At 42.0% G+C, this 23,366-nt stretch overlaps 1 protein-coding gene across 1 annotated transcript; it reads right to left on the reverse strand.

The window, feature by feature from the left end:
- Positions 1-980: 980 nt before the first annotated feature.
- LOC122934282 (glutathione S-transferase theta-1-like) lies at positions 981-22,291 on the reverse strand. Its single transcript, XM_044289634.1, has 5 exons — positions 22,177-22,291; positions 8,708-8,795; positions 4,529-4,679; positions 2,162-2,342; positions 981-1,171 (listed from the first exon to the last, which is right to left on the reverse strand). Exons 1-5 carry the CDS (start codon positions 22,289-22,291, stop codon positions 981-983), a joined length of 726 nt encoding a protein of 241 aa, XP_044145569.1.
- Positions 22,292-23,366: the final 1,075 nt, after the last annotated feature.

Below are 23,366 nucleotides of genomic sequence, written 5' to 3' on the forward strand. Positions count from 1 at the left end.
CCGGGATGTTCGGCCGAACTTCTCGAACCCGAACATCCAGGTGTTCGCTCAACTCTAATAGAGACCCTAAGCATAAAAAAACATGGGCACTATGGTGGTCCTCACCCTACGCTAAACTACTAGATACTCACACATATACTTCCATACCAATGACCTCAGTGGAATTTCTGTCCTCGTTCCAATCCCTTTATATTTCGTTTCCTTTTATCTTTAATATTTTTATCTTATCTCTCTACATTTCTTTATTTCTATGGAACACAGACTGTAAGATTGTCGATTTATGTCATACTTTATTATTGATAAAAATACTAATAAAGAATTATTGAAACAGAAAACACGGAATGGTTGTGTGCATGTAGCCTTATAATGATTTATAATGTGGTGTGTTCCTGCAGACTTCAGCTGTACTAATTTGTACTCGCATTATGCCATCAGTACAATTCAGTACAGCCGCAGTAGAGCAGGGACACACAGCATTATAATGATTTATAATGCTGTGAGTTCGTGTCAAAGGAGCAGTGTGTTTAGTGCAGTAAATACTGCTGCCACACAGAGCGTATTTCCTACACTGAATACACTTCTATTGGTTTGCTTACTTTGAGACAGAATTTTATGCCGCAATTGTGGCTTGATAAGTTTCGTCTTAGGATCCTTTCCCCTTTTCAAGAAAATCTGAAAAAGTTGTAGAAACCAATTTATACTGCTTTATCGACAGATTCTAGGCACTGACACATTAGTAAATCTGGCCCAGTGTATGCCAGGATTGGCGTGAAACCACCCCATAACTGGTATCAAAGCACATTTACTAACAGAAAAACTCTGAGAGCATAATTTTTTATTTAAAAACGCTGGACACTGATGCAATGTATAGACTTGCATTGTAATCACCTCCCCACTGATTTCTATGGCTCATTTATTACACATGCAGCATTTTTACAAAAAGACTTTGAGAGTAGCTTGCATCCAGTGGACTGGCTTTATCAGCGAATGTAATATTCTAGTTTGGCTTTAAGTCGCTTCTTGAGCTCTGGAGCTATTGGTAGACTCTGTATCTCCTTGATACGCAGTATTTTATCATGTGCTTCTTTGAATAGATCTGCTCCAATTGCCTCCTCCACTCTTTGCTTCCAAGCTGACAACTTGGGTTTGTCTTCGAAAACATCAAACCCAACTGCAAATGGCTATAAAAAATATAAAAAATAAATAAAATCACAGGTTGTGTATAGAACTGGACATTAATATTCCACACTGTAAAGTGACAGTAGATTCCCTTTAAGTGACAAACCACAAGAGTATTCTTAATGATCTATCTGTATTCTGGAGTCCTCCATATTCACAAGCAACCCCAACGCTGATAGCGTCCTCTCTTGCAGTGGCGCCAAGTGCCCATTGATCATAAGATATGAGGCTCCATGGTCAAATAGCACTCTGCGCCAAATAAGCAAAGATTAAATGAAAATTACTTCTTTTTTTTTTTATGACACACTGCTTAATCATTGTGTCTATCACCTGGTGGCAGATTTCCTTTAAGGGCTTGTTCACATCTCCATCGGTGGCTCAGTTTGTGGCCTCTGTCTTAGATTCTATCAAAGACCGGACAAAAAAGTTTTGCATTCAGGACATTTTTTTCTAGGTACAAAAAGCAGGAACTCAAACAGAAACTGAACTGTTTAGTACTGTTCATTTCAGTTATGTCCAGAATCTGTCCTTTATGTTGTTCTCCTTGTCTAACTAATAAGCAGAACAATGGAAATTGCCAACGCTGGTGTGAACCCAGCCTAACAACGTATTTTTTGTCCGTGTCTGTTCCATTATTTTTTTTTTTGCGACCCGTATGCGGAACCATTTACTTCAATGGGTCTCCCAAAAAAAAAAAAAAATGACTCTGTGTGTATTTGATTTACATATGTCCACGTGGCCATTCCACAAAGCAGCAAAAAAATAATAATTTCCTATTCTTGTCCATTTTGCCATGGAGCCACCCAAAAAAAGTAGTGGATGCAATACAGATGTCACACGGAATGTCATCCATATTTTTTGCGGATCTGTGTTTTTCAGACTGCAAAATACACACGGTCGCGTGCATGAGCCCTAAAAAGCATGAAAATATTAAATCAAGCACAAGAAATCAAATAAACGTGCTGCAAAGTATTTTATTTACTCACCTGCATAATCTCCACAATAGCTACCAAATCAGCCATGGAGATCTTATCTCCAGCCAAGAATAGTTTGTTCTGCAAGAATGTATCTTGTAAGGTTGCCAAAGTGGCATTAAACTCACAAAGAGGAGGATCTAATGTGTCAGGTGTTGCTTCATGATCAAGGAGATAGGGGATCATGGCCTGTAACAGAAAAGAAAAAAAGAAAAAACAAAAAGAAAAAAACGTTGAGGTGGGTACCTAACACATTGTGTAAACAGGGGTTTTAAATTTAAAATGAATCTATAAGAAGAGAAATCCTTTATAAACCACAGGGCACAGTGAACATTAGGGAAGCTTAGCGCCCGCAAACTGTCCCTGTATTACACGAAGTGAACTCATCCTCTCCACTATGTGCACAGTGGGGGACGGGGGAGTATTAAAGGGGTTTTCCAGTTTGCATCAACATCCTTTAAAATAATAATTTATGAAGGAAGCTGTAATTTTGTACATTTTTCCTTTATATTTATTGCCTCATCTTCTGCTCTGGGCTGTGGTTACATGATCATGTCCAAGCAGCTCTTTTTTCCTGTGGTTATGTCCATGGGCGTGTCAAAGCAGCAACAAGGCAGTCTTATGTAACTAGCTGGGTGGGAGGAGCTATAAACAAGCTGGGCTTTGTTAGGGGTGGAGCTGGAGTAGGAAAAGGAGAAGTGCATCATGGGTTTGGTTGGATACGGCAACAGAAAGTGCTACATACAGGATGAACAAAAACCAGGGGGATTTGTCTACATGGTAAAAACAGGTCAGGAGAGTCTATAATGAAAAATAAAGCGTGGGGAAGATGTACATGAGGTAAGTAACTACATGACCATATCTCTTAATTATAGGAATCCTGGAAAACCCCTTAAAAGTTATAGATCCCAATTAAAAGCTAGTTACTGTGCGTTGTAGTGTAAAAGGTATTTCTATGCCAACAGAGTCTCTTTAATGGGGCAATTATTTTTATTTTATCCAAGTTACTGCTCTGTGCCCATTTTTTTTTTAAATCTCAGAAAACCCCTGTAAGCTATAGCTGGCCATACACATTAGATTGAAGTCAGCTGAACCCATATGGAGATAACCCACTGCCAGACATGTCAGGAGAGATAGCCGTCGGCCAAATGTGGACCAAGTTTTGGACATGCTTACATGTTCAGTACTCTTTTACCCATGCTCCAGTCCTTGGAGGATCCACCGGCATTGCACAGGTAAGACACGTGAATAAAATACTTTATACCACATTCACATGCAATGGAAAATATCTGTACAGAATGACATTTTAAAGGAATTGTTTACCCCTGGAGACCTTTTGGGCAGACCACCTGCGTGGTCAGACCTGTGGAGGGAAACCTACTTACCTGATCCCTGCCGCTGGGTTCTGGCTCTTTTGTTCCCTGGCTGCAGATCCCTGGTCTCCCTGCATCAGATAGCCACTGCAGCAGTGACTGACATGGCTCCCATGCGTCATATGACCCAGTGACCTAATACATGGGGGACTAAGCACCGCTGCGGCCAGTCATTGGCTTCCGCATGACCACATGTCAAATAGGATTGTGACGCGAGAAGACCGAAGAAACCCAACGGCAGGATCAGATAAGTGCACTTCCCTCCGCAGGTCCGGCTTTGCTGGGAGATCTGCCCAGAATGCCATCAAGTGTGAAAAACCCCTCTAACATATGCAGAATGTCCATTATGGCCCAGATTCTGCATTGCAACGGGACTAATCTACATGCACAGCCTCTGGCACATCCATGGAAGAAATCTGCTTCAGTCTCAGATTTCTTCCACAGATGTTTAGGGCAAATTGATGGTAGGCTTAGCCATCTGCAGCATTAAACTCCATTGACTTACACTGCACTGTCCTATGTTGCAGAATTTCAATGCAGATTATGCAACAAATATGTCATATTTTAATCCAGTCTAACAGTATCTGAAGTATCTGTTCCAAATTTAACACCCAGATGCCCCCAAGTTCTATTGACAAGCCTATGAAGAAATGGCAAATACCAAAACATTATGAGGCAAATTTACCAGTCCTGGTAATAGACATGGCAGTCTGATAATGTGCCAAATTTATCGACACCTCTCAGGCTGAATAATAAATTGAGTGCTTTGTAAATACTCGTCTAACTTTATACTACCTATTGTTTGGCTTACTTTGCCCCACAATTTCCTTGGACAGTGTCACATCTTGGGCCTTTTTCACCATGTGCATGGGAATTGTGGCTCAATTTGGAAAAATGCCATCAGTCACATCATACTCCAGGTTGGCAGGTCTCATTTATATATTTGCATGAGTTCACCCAAATTCTGTATCTGCTAATAGTTTTAAATAAAGCCATGCTTACCTTCATCAAAAAAAGTTTGGAGCCATGTGGACGGGTATTTGTGTGCTGCCAAGCAAGGTACTCATCTACACGAGCACGTTTCTGGAGGTCTGCTGGGTACCAGTGATCAGGGGTCTTATACTTGTTAGCTAGATAAAGCAGGATTGCAGTGCTAGTAAAAAGAATGAAAGGTAAGCAGGTTATTTAAAGTAGTTTTACACATGTGCCGTCACACAGTATTAATGGTACCTGAGGTGCTGAATGATCAGATATTCTGATAGGAGTAAAAATACAGAATTGAGGAAGCCAAGAATAAAAGGCCAAAATATCCTGCTATTACTTTTCAATCATCTCTTCTTGGTTCTCTTTTTCTAGTTTTAGAATATTCACGTTTATTGGGTTTAACCATTTCGTCCAAGAAAATAGTTTGGCTAAAGCTACATGGTAAAATTGTGTATGAATGAAGTATGATGTGACGCAAAGTCCACGCATGGCGACACTACATACTACTACAAACTGAGTACAAAGCCCCCTCCCCTCTTTGTCACACCTGATTGAACACTGAGTGGTATAAATCTAAGTCCTTAGGTCTTTCAGACCTTCGTCTTTACAAATTCAACATCTCTTAAGTGCAACTCTTTAAGTGCACATACCGAATTATACCGGAATGTGACCAGAAGGGGACCACAGGTAATTACAGAAATAGTTAATGCAAACAATTTTTCACTTTTTCATCTTACTATTCCCACTTTTCCACAACCTCCTGAAATACCCCCACACCCATTCACCCAGCAAGGAACTATTCATCTCTTCCTCCATCTTACCTTCTCATCTAGCCACTTGCACAAACCTGTTTGGCAATGTAAAACACTTCCTTCCCAAACACACACAGATACCTCATGCCCTTTCTTATTCCCATCTATTAACACTTTCTCTGCTTCTCCTTACTGCTGGTGATATCTCTCCAAATCCAGGCCCCCTCAGCAAATCCCCACTATCACCTCCATGTCCCAGTCCAAATCTCCTTCTACAAATTTCTGCAACCCCTTAAACCTTATACCCATTGCTCTGACCCCTGCTCCTTTGGTTCCTCTAGCAGGAGCATTATGGAATGCACGCTCTGTCTGTAACAAACTGTCCTACATTCATGATCTTTTCATCTCTCAAAAACGTTCCTTTCTGGGTCACAGAAAAATGGCTGACACTCTCTGAGACCTCTTCCCCTGCTGCACTCTTATATAGTGGATTTAATTTCACACCCCCCCCCCTGCCCCGACTGCAAACATGGTGGAGGAGTTGGTCTTCTCTTATCAGACACCTGCTCCTACAGCCCAACTCCACTGCCAGCCTCCATTACGCTCACCTCATTTTAAGTACACTCTGTACTCTGTGCATCTACTCTCCCTCCAACCTTCAAGTAGATGTCATTTACCGCCCCCCAGGCCCAGCCACCATCTTTCTTGACCACTTTAACACCTGGCTACTACACTTTCTTTCTGCCGACATCCCCACTATCATCATGGGTGACTTCAACATCCCTATTGACACCTGCCACTAAGCCGCCTCAAAATTTCTATCACTCTCTTCCTCCTTCGGCCTCTCACAGTGGTCTTAAGCTCCCACCCACAGAGATGGTCACACTCTGGATCTTGTCTTTACCCGCCTCTGCTCCCTATCTAACCTTTCTAATTCGCCTCTCCCCCTATCCGACCACAACCTACTTACCTTCTCTTTATTGGTCTCTTCTGCTGCTCCCCCAGTCCATACACTAGCACACTCCCGCAGGAACCTTAAACATCTCGACTTTCGCTTGCTTTCTGACTCTCTTCTCCCACTCTCTACCATCTTTTCCCTCCAAGACCCAGATGCTGCCACCACCCTATATAACACCACAATAAGTTCAGCTCTGGACACTGTTGCCCCCCTCACACACAACAAAACCCGAAAAATCAACAGACAACCCTGGCACACCAACCTGACCAAAACACACAGAGAAGCTTCCAGGGCTGCTGAGCAGCGATGGAAGAAATCCTATTCTAAAGATCAATTCACCGCATACAAGTAATCCCTCCTCAAATTCAAATCCTCACTTGCTGATGCAAAACAGGCCTACTTATCTCTCATATAATATCGTCCCTGGCCCACAGCCCTAGACAGCTTTTTAACACTTAACTCCGTTCTCCGTCCCCCAGCGCCCACACCCTCTCCTCTCATCTCAGCTCAGGACTTTGCCACATACTTCAAAAAAAAGATAGTCAACATCAGAGAAAGCTTCAGTACACAGTCCCCACAGACACTCTACACAACTGCTCGGTCCTTTTCTCCCAAAACCCACTTCTCCACCATTACAGAAGAAAAACTCTCCACTCTACTTTCCAGATCACATCTCACCACCTGTGCACTTGACCCAATCCCATCCCACCTCATCCCTAACCTTCCCACAGTGTTTATCCCATCCCTAACTCATCTCTTCAACCTATCACTAACCTCTGGTGTCTTACCCTCTGCTTTTAAACATGCTACCGTTACACCCATCCTAAAAAAGCCTTCACTTGATCCATCTCCTTTGTCCAGTTATCGCCCCATATCACTTCCTTCATATGCCTCAAAGCTACTTGAACAACATGTCCATTCTGAACTGTCCTCTTTGACCGGATACAATCTGGCTTCCGACCCCACCACTTGACTGAGACTGCCCTTACTAAAGTCACCAATGACATACTAACAGCCAAAACAAAAAAACATTACTCTGTCCTCCTTCTCTTTGACTGTCCCCTGCCTTTGACACTGTCGACCAATCCCTTCTGTTGCAAACTCATCTCTTGGCATCATTGACCTGGCCCTCTCCTGGATCACATCATACCTCACAGACCGGACGTTTAGCGTCTCCCACTCTCTCGCAAGGCTCTGTCCTAGGACCACTGCTCTTCTCTATTTACACTTTTGGCCTGATACATCTCATAGAGTCCCATGGCTTTCAGGATCAATCTTATGCTGACGACACACAAATCTACCTCTCTGGTCCAGACATCACCACCTTATTATCCAGAATCCCACAATGTCTATCTGCTATATCAGCCTTCTTCTCCTCTCGCTTTCTAAAACTTAACATGGATAAAATAGAAATTCATCATCTTTCCCCCATCTTGCTCAACCACCCCAACAGACCGATCTATCACGATCAATGGGTGCACATTCTTCCCGGTCAACCAAGTCCACTGCCTTGGAGTGACCTTGGATTCTGCTCTCTCCTTCCAACCGCACATCCAAGCCCTTTCCACCACCTGCTGCCTCCAACTCAAAAACATCTCCCGCATCCGCGCTTTCCTTAACTTTGAATCTGCGAAAATGCTTGTATATGCCCTCATCATCTTCCGCCTAGACTACAGCAACACTCTCCTTTGTGGCCTTACATCTAGCACTCTCGCATCCCTCCAATCTATCCTCAGCTCTGCTGCCCTACTAATACACCTCTCACCCTGTTACTCCTCTGCCTTTCCCCTCTGCCAATCCCTTCACTGGCTCCCCATTGCCCAGCGAATCCAGTTAAAAATACTAACAAATACATACAAAGGCCGTCCACAACCTGTCCCCTCCCTACATCTCTGAGCTACTTTCCCGATACATCCCCACACGCAATCTCCGATCCTCACAAGACCTCCTTCTCTCTTCTTCTCTTATCACCTCTTCCCACAATCGCCTCCAAGATTTCTCCCATGTATCCCCCACACTCTGGAACTCGCTACCCTAACATATCAGACTCTCACCTACAGTGGAATCCTTCAAAAGAAACCTGAAAACCCACCTCTTCAGACAAGCCTACAACCAGTGACCCTGCTGCCTCTATACTGCAATGACCAACTTCACGCTCACCTACTGTGTCCTTCTCTCATACCATGTATATTGTAAGCCCTCATGGGCAGGGCCCTCTCTCCTGCTGTACCATTTTGTAACTCGTCTTGTTTATGCTTAGTGCAGTTGTCTGTATTATGTATGTATACCCCTTTTCATATGTACAGCGCTATGGAATGAATAGCGCTTTTAAAATAAATAATAATAATAATAATGTGCACACATCAGAATGACCTGTTGGCTGCTAGGCAGGGGATGGGGTTGGAAGAGAGTCACAGCATACACAAGGGCTTTTTTCTTCTATACATTAGTGAGATTGGTTAGATTACAGTACTATAAATGCTTCACCTTTCACCCATTGTGAAGTCTCCATCCTTGAGAGATGGTACCTTGCGAAGTGGATTCACCTTGCCAAAATCTTCAGTCATTTGTTCTTCTACAGAAAGGAACCAAATATTGTAATTTGTAGCCTGAATCTATGATCACCAGAAATGACACTATATATATTTATTTTTCAGACAAGCTAAACAATTACAAAAATTGTTTATAACATATGTAGAAGGATATACATATTCACAAAAAGCAACGCAACTACAATGGAGAAATAAAGATATGGACCAAAATGGTATACTAAAGAGTCAACTGTGACATAGAATAATGTCAAAATCCACATTGGTAGTATGGAGAGCTAAGTTGTGTGGCAAGGTGCAACGCAAGTTAGACATCTCGACATTATGCATTTGAATATCAAGCCATCTAGAGTACATAAAGGGCCCAGGTATAGTCAATAAACCATTATATGAATATTCACATGCATTTCTTCATCAAAACATATTTGCTAGGCTCACCGGCCATAAAGATGAGTTAGCTGACAGCCAAGCGAAAGTGTGGCCAACCGTTTTCTTACCTGGTCCCCCCATACACATGAATGCTCAGCTCAGCCAAGCATGCCCGTGTTGTGTATCGGCGAGAGGAGAAAGCCACTGCCAGACGACAAAGTATTTCAAGTAAAAGTTACAGGTTAAAGAAAGCATATTCAGTCAGTACACTTTAAAAACCTATGACCTGACCCAGAATCCCTGAATCCTGGAGGAATTCCAAAGTAAGCTCTCATTCACACATCTGTGTCTGTTTTGAGGATGCAAATACTATATCTGTAAAGAATAAATCAAGGCAACTGGACGTACTGTAGATTGCCTTGATTTATTCTTTACAGATATACCATGACCTGGATAAATGAGAACCTTCACAGACGATGCAAATACTAGGACAGTGTTGCATACGGTTTGGTCCGCAAAATGAACCAAAGTAGTACAAGTCTCTGTTGTCAGTGTAACAACAAGCATGTGTAAACTAACGGATACGTGTGTTGCCTGTACAGAATATGGACAGCAGATGTCTGATTACATGACGTGAATAAGTCCTAAGCGATTGCATTTACGTCATAACTAGATATGAGCGAATTTCTCAAAAATTCGATTCGGTCGGGTTTGCCGAATATTCAGAAAAGATTTGATTTGATCCAAATTTATTTGTGGCAAATCGCGTTAAAAACAGCTATTTCCTGACTGCAGAGAGCCTATATAGTGGTGTAGAACACGCATAGGGAGTCTGCTGTGGTAGTGACACAATACTGTGGGTCAGTATGACACGCACATGACAGGCATCGCTCTTAGAATCACTGCACACTTCACTTTTTTGGTCAATTACGGGTCCAGAACTGACCAAATAACTCAAGTGTGGACTCAGCCTTACAGGTCAATGTTAGCTCCAGGTATAAAGAACCATGCACAGGCCCAAGATCCTACTATAGCGTGAAAGAGCGCCGATTCCACATAGATGTCTACAGAAACTGTTCTATTATACGCTTATATAAGTAGAGTCTCCCTGACAGAGTGAAGAGGGTGTCAGCAGTAAGTTTGTGTTGATGTCACTGATTATTTTGCCCTTTCTCTGATCTGTTAGAACAATAACCCCAAAAAACTGATCTTGTCTGTTGAGCATCCGCCTTCACTCGGTCAGCATTTGGTCAGTAATCCATCAGTATTGCTAAAGCCCAAAAAAAAAACAGGAGTGGATCCAAAACAGAGATTACACGTGAATGGAATCTTTGCATGTCTGTGTTTTCTACCCACTCCTGCTTTTGGCTACCAAATTATAAGCGAATTCTGATGCAAAATAGGGACCATGTCATGCAGGCCTTACAGTTGTTACATAGACAGGATCCGTTGTGCGTTTAATTTTTCCTTCCTTCTGACACATCAGAAGAAGGCTCAAATAAATGATGTCAACCAGGCCAAAAAAGCTAAATAGTGGCCCAGTCATGGAGTGGAGAGGTTGGGACCAGCATGAGAAGTCCACAGAGTGGCCCAGTGACAGAGTGGTGAGGTGGAAGCAGCATGAGGAGACCACAGAGTGGCCCAGTTACATAGTGTAGAGGTAGCAACAGCATGAGGAGACCTTAGAGTGGCCCATTCACATAGTGTTGAGGTGGAAGCAGCATGAGGAGACCAGTGGCATAGTGTTGAGGTGGCAGCAGCATGAGGAAACCACAGAGTGGCCCAGTGACATAGTGTTGAGGTGGCAGCAGCATGAGGAGACCCCAGAGTGGCCCAGTGACATAGTGGGGAGCAATACCAGTACCAGCTGAAGATGGTGGGTGGTTGTAGGAGCATCTGGCATCAGGTGTGGCATCAGGCAGGTGGCAACGTAAGAATAGTAGCTGAAGCAGGCAGCCAGAATAAACAGGTCTCTTTTGTCAAAGTGTAGGTGTGGCACTATATATATATATATATATATATATACAGTACAGACCAAAAGTTTGGACACACCTTCTCATTCAAAGAGTTTTCTTTATTTTCATGACTATGAAAATTGTAGATTCACACTGAAGGCATCAAAACTATGAATTAACACATGTGGAATTATATACATAACAAAAAAGTGTGAAACAACTGAAAATATGTCATATTCTAGGTTCTTCAAAGTAGCCACCTTTTGCTTTGAATACTGCTTTGCACACTCTTGGCATTCTCTTGATGAGCTTCAAGAGGTAGTCACCTGAAATGGTTTTCACTTCACAGGTGTGCCCTGTCAGGTTTAATAAGTGGGATTTCTTGCCTTATAAATGGGTTTGGGACCATCAGTTGCGTTGAGGAGAAGTCAGGTGGATACACAGCTGATAGTCCTACTGAATAGACTGTTAGACTTTGTATTATGGCAAGAAAAAAGCAGCTAAGTAAAGAAAAACAAGTGGCCATCATTACTTTAAGAAATGAAGGTCAGACAGTCCGTAAAATTAGGAAAACTTTGAAAGTAAGGGCTATTTGACCATGAAGGAGAGTGATGGGGTGCTGCGCCAGATGACCAGGCCTCCACAGTCACCGGACCTGAACCCAATCGAGATGGTTTGGGGTGAGCTGGACCGCAGAGTGAAGGCAAAGGGGCCAACAAGTTCTAAGCATCTCTGGGAACTCCTTCAAGACTGTTGGAAGACAATTTCAGGTGACTACTTCTTGAAGCTCATCAAGAGAATGCCAAGAGTGTGCAAAGCAGTAATCAAAGCAAAAGGTGGCTACTTTGAAGAACCTAGAATATGACATATTTTCAGTTGTTTCACACTTTTTAGTTATGTATATAATTCCATATGTGTTAATTCATAGTTTTGATGCCTTCATAGTCATGAAAAGAAAGAAAACTCTTTGAATGAGATGGTGTGTCCAAACTTTTGGTCTGTACTGTATATATATATAAGCTCTCACCTTTGTTGCTTACACGGAACGGAAACACGGGCCCAGTCCGGATTTCACTGTGTACAAATGCAATCTAAAGAAAAAACTTGTGGTCCAGCTTCCCATAAAAACTTGAAGCTTTATTAATAACAATAAAAATGTCACGGACGGTGTACAGGAAACAAGGCAAAGCAACATGCATAAATGACTCGCTGGATCCAAAAACTAAGGAACCAAGGGGAGACCCCTGCAGAAGACCTGGCACTTTCCCTGGCTGCTCAGCCTATGCAAAGATCCGAATGGTGGAAGTTTGCATATCCACGTACCTTGACTATATAACCCCTGAGCACCCTACAATAGTGAGGGGACACGACCACCGGCTCCCTACACAAGATACGGAGGGAGTCAGGGTCACCTGGGATCCAGCAAACAGAAAATAACAGATAAATGTTCAACACTTAGCTTTTGTAGCAGACAGGAGAACAAGATCAGCATGCACACACACTCCAGGAAGAAGTATAAGCCGCCCAGAAAAGCATTCTAGGGAGGAATTTAAAGGGAAGCAATTAGTCCAACACATGACAGCTGAGAGAGGCTAACGAGATGAGGAACTGAATACCACAACAAAGAAAGTCAAAGAGGAGGTTCTGAAAGGCCTCTGTCAGAGCTTCTCAGCTGTCTGGTTGTGACAAAAAAACTGTTATCCAAACACGAATCACATACAAGATCCACGATGTCTACGCATTTTGGACTCCACAATCTTGGTTCTTACTCATGACATACAGAAAAGTGAATGTTCACCTTTCTTTAAACATGTGGTGCACCAGGTAATCAAGACTTTGGCATCACATGCTCAAAAGGGGAGGAGAACTAATCAGACACCAAAAACCAACACCCAGTGCATCAAAAAGAAAAGACAACATGTATATAGTACTGAAAAACTATAAAAATAGTTCTTTTAACGATATTGTAAAATCAGATAGTGTTTTCTGTTCAGACCTGTGGAAAAGCACTTCCCAATTAAAACATCCAATATGCCTCACGGCTGAGGAGTTTTCGTTTGTGATCTCCTCCTCTAATAGGAAGAGTAACCCTTTCAACTCCCTGAACAGAAAACGCTCTTGTATCTCCTTTGTGCACAGTGGCAAAGTGAAAACTGGCTGCAGATACATTGTGAGTCTCATAATATGGTATATCTGATAAATGTTTGCCTATTCAGCTTTTTTGTTTGTTTTGTAGTGCAACCTACATATTGTAGAAGACAATCTCTGCAGGTGATTAAATAGATTGCATAATCCGTGTTACAGTTCAAATATTGTTTTATGGTGTAATTCTTGCCATTCACAGAAGATGTCACATTTTGACACACTGACTTGTATTTACAACAGATACATCTGTTACTACCACGTTTGTAGCTCCCTTTATAGGTGAGCCACATAGGTGGAGTTGCTGATCGTTCCTGGAAAAGACTGGGGCAGATTTTTTTGTCCTATGGTTGTGGCTCTGCAGGCCACATATTTAACCCCCTCAATGACTACCCCGTTCCACTTCAGGTCAAAGTTTAATACAGGGAAATGTCGCTGTCTGATATTACAAATCTCAGTGTATTCCTTACTGTAGCCTGTCACGAAAGTTGCTGGCTTCCCTTTTTTATCTTTTTTTGTTATTTTCCTATCCGAAACTGCCTTTTGGGGAAATATTAATTTCTGTCTAAAGAGAGAGACCATTTTTTGGCCTTCTCTATAGACCGTGTAGCATAATTTCTCAGAAGCAATCTGCTACCAATATTATCTGCTTCCCTCATAAATTCAGTACTATCCATTGGATGGTGAGATATACACCCACTACATTAAAATTTTCTTGCGAGAAACCTCATTTTTGGCAAGAAAAGCCATAGCTCTGAGATGGATGGGCGATGGAATCCCGTCCATCTCGCAATGGAAGGGACTCATTAACACAATTATCCTCTATGAACATATTGTTTATAAACATAGGAAATGTGACCCTAAGTTTGAGAAGGTGTGGGGGACCTGGTGCTCATTTCCCTTGACGCTATATTCACCGTCTTTTACAGGCCCATCTATCTTTCAGATCCTGAATCTTGGTAATTTTTTAGACGCCTATATGGCTGGATGTTGTCATTTACCCTCTGTTTCCATATATATACGTAAATACCCAGCCTGTACGTTACATGCTTATATTGATGCAAATATTTGTATTGTATTCTGATTCAATAATCTGCAACGAGAGACAGTTGGGATATTGTATCCGTCTTTATTGTGTTGTACGGGAAAATATTGTATTGAATTATGGTAACATCTGTCGCTTTTTGTACTTGAGATTGTAATGCATGTTATATTTACTTTACTTGTTCAATAAAACAAGGTTAAAAAAAAAATGCAGTACTATCCGAACAGTTGCATCTTGCTCGCAACATTTCGCCCCTTGGTATGTTCCTTGTCACATGAGGTGGGTGACATGAAGTCGCTAAAAGGGTAGTATTGCCAGCAGTCTCTTTTCTATGGGTTGATGTTGAAGTTACTGAATTAGCGGCATCACCATATAAATGCAGGTCCAGAAATACTATAGATTTCGGATCATAATGGATGCTAAATTTGATTGTATCTATCCCCTCATTGAAGTATTTACCTAAAGCTGGAATGTCCGCCACATCGCCGACCCATATAATCAACAGATCGTCTATGTAGCGTCCATACCACTTGATATTCTCAAAAAAAAAGTTCACCTTGTTTACAGGATCTAGTGGAAAAAGATTTATGTGTGTTACATGAAAAAATATTACTAAAAAAGAAAAGGGTGGGGTGCACAATTCCACATAAGAATGGTTTCAACATATCCATGAACACAAAGCACTAAATGAATTAATAAAGCGATTGGATATAGTAATTAAAGAAGCTGATAAAGGTGGAGCAGTTGTTCTAATGGATAGTTATGTGTATAAATCATACATTTTGAAAATGTTGGGAAATTCAGCAACTTTCTCCCTACTGAAGAGCAATCCTCTCTCCCTCTATCAGAAAAAATTGCAGGATTTGGTGCAGTGTGGTTTCGCCATGGGTATTTTGAGCTAAAAAGAAATGGAATATATATATATATATATATATATATATATAACATCCCATCGTTTCTATCTTTCCACCCCCTATGAGACAAATAGTTGCTGGTATTGGTTCTGACTCGGAGAAATTATCAGAGTGGGTGGATTCTCTCAACCTTTGGTACTGCTAATTCCCGGAAATTTGAAAGATTCACGTACTGTATTGCAAGCTTGCGACAGTTTCGAGTGGAATGCTAATTATGAATGGATAACAGCAGATGTGGTATTGCTATATACCAATATTCCCCATCAATTAGCGATACAAGCTTTACAGTGGTTTTTGGTTTCTTATAGTGATTATACCACACAGCTCCAAGATTATATTTGCAAGGTTCGCAATTTTTAGAAGCATAATTTTTTCATGTTCAATGGGGAGTATCATTTGCAGCTGGCAGGAGTCTCTATGGGGGCGAAATTTTCGCCTTCCATAGCTAATATTTTCATGGTTTGGTGGGAAAGACAGTTTTTATTTACGGAAGCTAACCCTTTTTTTTAGATAATATCAAGTGGTATGGACGCTACATAGAGGATCTGTTGATTATATGGGTCGGCGATGTGGCGGACATTCAAGCTTTAGGTGAATACTTCAATTAGGGGATAGAGACAATCGAATTTAGCATCCATTATGACCTGAAATCTATAGTATTTCTGGACCTGCATTTATATGGTGATGCCGCCAATTTAGCAATTTCAACATCAACCCTTAGAAAAGAGACTGCTGGCAATACTACCCTTTTAGCGACTTCGTGTCACCCACCTCATGTGACAAAGAACATACCAAGGGGCGAAATGTTGCGAGCAAGATGCAACTGTTCGGATAGTACTGTATTTATGAGGGAAGCAGATAATATCGGTAGCAGATTGCTTGTGTTGTGAGAAATTATGCTACATGGTCTATAGAGGAGGCCAATAAATGGGCTCTCTCTTTAGACAGAAAGAAATTAATATTTCTCAAAAAGGCAGTTTTGGATAGGAAAATAACAACAAAAAAGATAAAAAAAAGGGAAGCCAGCAACTTTCGTGACAGGTTATAGTAAGGAATATGCTGAGATTTGTAATATCATACAGCGACATCTCCCTGTATTAAACTTTGACCAGGAGTGGAAAGGGATAGTCAATGAATGGGTTAAATGTGTGGCCAGCAGAGACAATAAAAATCTGCCCCAGTCTTTTCCAGGAACGATCAGCAACTCCACCTATGTGGCTCACCTATAAAGGGAGCTGCAAACGTGGTAGTAACAGATGTATCTGTTGTAAATACAGGTCAGTGTGTCAAAATGTGACATCTTCTGTGAATGGCAAGAATTACACCATAAAACAATATTTGAACTGTAACACGGATTATGCAATCTATTTAATCACCTGCAGAGATTGTCTTCTACAATATGTAGGTTGCACTACAAAACAAATAAAAAGCAGAATAAGAAACATTTATCAGATATACCAGTATTATGAGACTCAATGTATCTGCAGCCAGTTTTCACTTTGCCACTGTGCACAAAGGAGATACAAGAGCGTTTTCTGTTCATGGAGTTGAAAGGGTTACTCTTCCCATTAGAGGAGGAGATCACAAACGAAAACTCCTCAGCCGTGAGGCATATTGGATGTTTGAATTGGGAAGTTGCTTTCCCACAGGTCTGAACAGAAAACACGATCTGATTTTACAATATCGTTAAAAGAACTATTTTTATAGTTTTTCAGTACTATATACATGTTGTCTTTTCTTTTTGATGCACTGGGTGTTGGTTTTTGGTGTCTGATTAGTTCTCCTCCCCTTTTGAGCATGTGATGTCTTGATTACCTGGTGCACCACATGGTTAAAGAGAGGTGAACATTCACTTTTCTGTATGTCATGAGTAAGAACCAAGATTGTGGAGTCCGAAATGCGTAGACATCGTGGATCTTGTACAGGTTAAAATCGAAAAATTAGAATATCGTGCAAAAGTTAATTTATTTCAGTAATGCAACTTAAAAGGAGTTGCATTAATGCAACTTAAAATTTTTATATTGTGAAAAGGTTTAATATTCTAGGCTCAAAGTGCCACACTCTAGTCAGCTAAGTAATCCATACCCCCTGGGCAAAGGGTATCTGAGATTGTGACTTTGGGGTTTTCATAAGCTGCAAACCATAATCATCTAAATTAAAACAAAGACTTGAAATATCTCGCTTTGCATGCAATGAGTCTCTCATATATTAGTTTCACCTTTAAAGTTGCATTACTGAAATAAGTGAACTTTGCACATACAACTGTATGTGATTCGTGTTTGGATAACACTTTTTTATTGTTATTAATTAAGCTACAAGTTTTTATGGGACGCTGGACCACAACTTTTTTTCTTTGGATTAGGTGTGACACCATAGATGATCTAGTTTGATGCATCAGGCACTGGTGTTTCAAAATCCTAGCTGATCCATGCCTGATTTATCTTCACAAAAGGTCAGTTTCTCCACATTTTGGGTGGACAGACGAGTTCTCCTTGGGGTAACTATGGCCCCTTCTGCACTAAACACCCGCTCTGATGCCACACTGCTGGCCGGCTTGTCCAGGGCAAACTCGGCCAGTTGCGGCCACAAATCGATTTTGGCTGCCCAGTAGTCCAGGGGATCTTCGATGTCGGGTGGCAGGGTGAACTCCAAATATGCTACAACCTGCTGGTTCAGGTTTTGCTCTATGTCTCTCTGCTGCTGCTGGTGAGTAGTTTCTTCAGTAGGCGGGTGAAGAAAACTGCTCATCAGCGACTCTAGACTTAAGTTGCTGCTGATGGAGCTGGTACTGCTCCTGCCCCAATCCCTCCCAGCAGCCATGGCAGTGAGCACAGAGGGCCCCCCAGTCAGACCTGCGTGAGGATTGGCGATGGCGCACATAGGCAGCGGTCAACTGAATACATAGGATAGGTCTCGATAGTAGTTCAAAAGTAGTGTAAAAAGGCCCCCATTTTGAACCGGTAGCGAGGGTCTAACATGGTGGAGAGCCAGTAGTCATCCCTCTGCCAAATGGTGACAATTCGGCTGTCACTACGCAAGCAACCAAGCATGCATCGAGCCATTTGCGCATGTGACTCGGAGGGACTCCCTGCCTCTATCTCCACTGCATACTGCCACTGTGTGTCTGGGTCATCTGCCTCGTCTTCCTCATCGTCCTGTAGCTCCTCTGGCTGCTCCTGCTCCTCCTCTTCTGTCACCTGTGTAGAAAAACCAGCCATTTCTCTACGCATTGCTTGTGCTCGAATGTCCTCCTCCTCCTCCTCTAGTTCAGCCCCCACAGGGCTCATATGGCCATGAGATGTAGTCACCACGTCTCCTGTCCCCTGGCCAGCCAGATTTAGCAGCATCTGTTTCAGGACATGAATCAGTGGAATGACGTTGTTCATCTCATAGTCCTGGCGACTGACAAATAATGTGGCCTGCTCAAAGGGCCCGAGAAAACGGCAGGTGTCATGCATGAGCTGCCACTGGCTAACATCGAAGTTACACAGGGGGGTACCTCTGTCCGCCTGTATTATCAGGAAATCGTTTATGGTCTTTCTCTGTTCATATAATCGTTTTCTACATATGGAGGGTGGAATTCTAACGGGTGGAAACTTTGCATATCAGTCTATGTTGGGGGACGCCGTTCTGCCGCTGCAGCTCAAGGGGGGGTGCTTTGTGGTGTACGAGTGGCTGAAGTGCATGCTGTGAGATATAGAACTCCATCTTGTATATTCTATATCTATCTGAACCAGCTCTTTGCAGGCACGCGGGTGGGGAAATCAGCTGACATTCTTCCCCTCCCCTTCCTGTTCTATTTTTATAAATGCTAGCTTCTGCTGTCTACGTTCACATCCTCTTTTCTGATAAAGATGTTTCATTTCTTCTGTCTTTGTGGTTTTATGTGATGCACGGCTGTTGGGCGTCTACCAATAATCATGGTATAAGATTGTCTGCTAATTTAAAATAAAGTAGATTACTAATTACTACCATTGTGTGTTTGTATCAGCCTTCTCTGTGCACATTATGCTATTTGAATTCGGAACCCAAAATCATAGACGCAGGGGTAATTGCCCACACACATTTTCAGGATTGGGCTGAAGACTTCAGCAACTGCTTTTCAACCAGATTGAACAAGTGCGCCATGCAGGGCGCATGGCTCAGCCCTCCTTGATGCAGCGCCAACACCATGTTCTTGTCGGTCACCATGGTTCAGATGCACCCGTGCAGCAAAAACTGAATGCAATTACAGACAAAACTGACTGAACTTGCTTGCAAAATGGTGCGAGTTTCCTTGAACGCACCCTGAACACATCTAGACCTAATCGTCACGCTCGTGTGAAAGAGGCCTAAGGGTGCATTCACCCAACTGTGTGTATTTTGCGAAAAAAAATACGGATGACGACTGTGTTGCATCCGTTTTCATTGCGGACCCATTGAAACTATGCCTATTCTTGTCCACAAAATTTACAAGAATAGGATATGTTCTATCTTTTATGTGGGACTGCAAAATGGATACACGGACCGCACATAGTGTGCTTTTTTTTTTTTTGCGGACCCATAGAAATGAGTGGGCCCAAGTGCTATCAGCAAAAAATACAGATCGAATGCGGGCCAAAAATACGGTCGTGTGAATGGGGCCTAACAATTTCCACACAGTGCTGCTATCTAGTGCTTGCATACCATATAGTTTTATGGAAACATTCTCCCCTGAAAGCAATTTTTCTGATGCAACGTGGCACAATATCAGTACTATGAGTCCACAAAATTCATTGGCTGAGGCCTTAACAAGGGAGACAGAAGTTCCTTCTGTAACTAGAAAAGAGCTTCATTTATGAAAACTCTCCAAGACAACTTTACATTCTTATTGCCAAGAGCAAGGAGTAGAGATTTATAAAGAAGAGAACCTGTCAGCAGCGTTATACCCTCTACAATGTTGTAAGTGTCATGTACATAGAGATCTTACTAAGGGCTCACGCACACGACCGTATGTATTTTGCAGTCCGCAAAAAATACGGATTACGTCCGTGTGCATGCCGTATTTTGCCGAATGGAACAACTGGCCCCTAATAGAACAATACTATCCTTGTTCATGATGCGGACAACAATAGGACATGTTCTATTTTTTTGCAGAACGGACATGGAATGCACACGGAGTAGCTTCCGTTTTTTGCGGACCAATTTAAATAAATGGTTCCGCATACAGTCCGCAAAAAAAAGTAACGGACATGGAAAGAAAATAGGTTCGTGTGCATGAGCCCTAAACAAAACCTGTGTGGTGCCAATAGCAGGGGAGGATTGGCCATAGACCTTACAGGGAAATTTCCCGGTGGGCTGATGCCCAGGGGCCGCCTGAGCCCTCCTCACAGCCGCTAGTTTTTGGGGCAGTATTTTGTGATGAACTGTGGTATTGGGCTGTGTTGGGGTGGTATAATGTGCCCCAATATGGTATTTCACGCCCAGCCTACTTGTGTTGGCTCTACCTTCCATCAATTTGTGCCAGACTACAAAACGGGGCCACTTTTAGTATTTTTTTCCAGGGCCACTTTACATTTAAATCCAAAGTAGAAATTCACAATACAAATTGACATGCTACGAAATTAAAATCTGCATCGCAGACCGATTTTGGCTGCGGGTCTTTTCTACTGCACATGGTTGAGATTTTATGAAATCTTATGCCCTCTGCCGTTTCTGTGGTAGGCTGAAGAAGTTTTGCCCATAATTGCAGGGTGCATAATCCGCAGCCTATACATCCCTTGTGGACGTCCCTTTTAAATGCCACTAGCAAATGAAACATTAATAGGGATGAGCGAACTTGTGTTTCAAGTTCGGCGTACAAGGTTCGGGTTATTTAAGAATTTTATTATGGATTCCGCTATCACGGACCATATAAGTTATGGTCCGTGGTAGCAGAATCCGTAACAGAATTCTTAGATAACCCGAACCTTGTATGCCGAAATTGAAACACAAAGGTCGCTCAACACTAAACATAAACTTTAGTTGCCATGAGCAAGTAGACATTTTAGATATAGAAGAACAAGTGGATAGTAGAGATGTGCAAACTTGTGTTTTCAGGTTCAGCGTACAAGGTTCGGGTTATCTAACCATAACTTATGGTCCTTGGTAGCGGAATCCATAACAGAATTCTTAGATAACCCGAACCTTGTACACCGAACTTGAAAACACATGTTCGCTCATCCCTAGTTGACAGCCATAGACTGGGACTTGAAGTGCTACCTCAGCAGGTAAACCTACCAAATGAATGAGCCGCTTCTGAAAATGCACAAAGAGGTTGAATTGAATGTAGCAGGTGCTGTGAGAATAGGTTCAGACCCTTGGGAGTTTCAAGCACAGCTCTGGATGCAATTGTGTTCTTAGCTCCACTGTGGCATAAAATTCTCAAGATACCGAACACGTTCATGGACTAAAGAGGACTTGTCAGCACATTCAGGAAAAAATCCCTGTGAAGTCCAGAAATGTACAAGCACATAAATACCACAGTACATACAAACACGTTATAGCCGGATGTAATATTTTATGACTTACAATCAGGCATTGCAGAGGATGGATATATACCTAAGGCCTCTTGTACACAAACGTTTTTTTTTTCCCCGTTTACGATCCGTTTTTTTAGTTCCGTATATGGACCGTATACGGAACCATTAATTTCAATGTATCCGCAAAAAAAAAAAAACTGAAGGTACTCTGTATGCCTTCCGTATTTCCGTTTTTTCCATTCAAAGATAGAACATGTCCTATTATTGTCTGCATAATGGACGAGGATAGTACTGTTCTATCCGGGCCAGCTGTTCCGTTCCACAAAAAACAGAATGTACACGGACGTCATCCGTATTTTTTGCGGATCCATTTTTTGTGGGCCGCAAAATACTGTAAAAAAGTCATACGGTCGTGTGCAAGAGGCCTAACCCACATATCATATCATGCAAGAACTTCCCCCACCGCAGATCAGGGCAATCACAGAGCAAGACACTGGACTAACCTTTAAAAAGTATCACCTCCTGGTACTTAAAGGGGATATTGTTAGCCTTGGCAAAGATATAAACTGACCGGCAGGGCTGAGATATCAGATCCAGGTAGAGCGTTAGGTCAGACATGATGATAGGAGACCAGTCAGTCCTCTGCACACACTAGAAGTGAGAGGCTCCTGAGAAGAGTCTCACCTTTCACCCCCACCCCCGCCCACCTCCAGTCACTTCAAGTCACATTTGCACTACTTAGCTCCATGTTACAGATTTTACAAGTGTGTATTTGTCCTACCCTTCATAGCTAAGTACAAGTCCAAGGACTACAGCAGCAAATGTGGAACTTACTAGAAGCCTATTTTCATGTGAATACACAAAATTAAATACCCAGCCCTTAGACTGGGGCTACACGACAGCATGGCACATTCGAGTGTGACCAAAAATGTAACAGTTCAACTCTTGCATTTTCACCCCATTGACAATAATTAGACGTGATGCTGCATTTCACAGATAAGAATAGAAAGTTCTGACAAAAGGCAAAATGCGGAAAGCACATGGCCGGTATCCATGTTTTGCGGACTGCAAAAATGGCTACGGCCGTGTGCATGAGGCGTTATTCACACGTCGGTGTTCAGTCAGTGATTTTGAGTGAAAACCACGTTGATGAAAAAAACATTTCTAAAGTTTTTATCTTTTTACAGTATTAAAACACAAGCAAGACTAGACATATGTGGTATTACCAGATCCGTATTGACCTGGAGAAAAAAGAGCACAAGTTAATTTTACAGCATGGTGAACGCTATTTAAAAAAAACAACAAAGAAAACTTAAAATTGTTTAAAGATGCACCAAATTTATCAAAAATCCTGTGACATTTGATGAATTTGGCCCAAATTACAGCAATGCAGCCTACTGTAAAACGGAGTTCCTCTCGTGATAAAACTCCCCCTGCAGAATGTATCCATCTGCTCTAGTGATGAGCGGCATAGGCAATATTAGTTTTCACGATATTTCGTGAATTTTTTGCATAATATTCGCAATAAATTAGCGAATTCTAGAATTTGTGATCTCCAGTCATTATTTTCGCAATTGCACAAATCGGCACTAATGATGTGCATATTTTTTGCGCAATACATGCAACTTCACATTTTATCAGGTCTAAGTAGATATTACTGATTGGTGCACTAAGTATTGTTGTGACATCGCAG

The sequence above is a fragment of the Bufo gargarizans genome, chromosome 1, assembly GCF_014858855.1.
Source record: "Bufo gargarizans isolate SCDJY-AF-19 chromosome 1, ASM1485885v1, whole genome shotgun sequence".
NCBI lineage: Eukaryota > Metazoa > Chordata > Amphibia > Anura > Bufonidae > Bufo > Bufo gargarizans.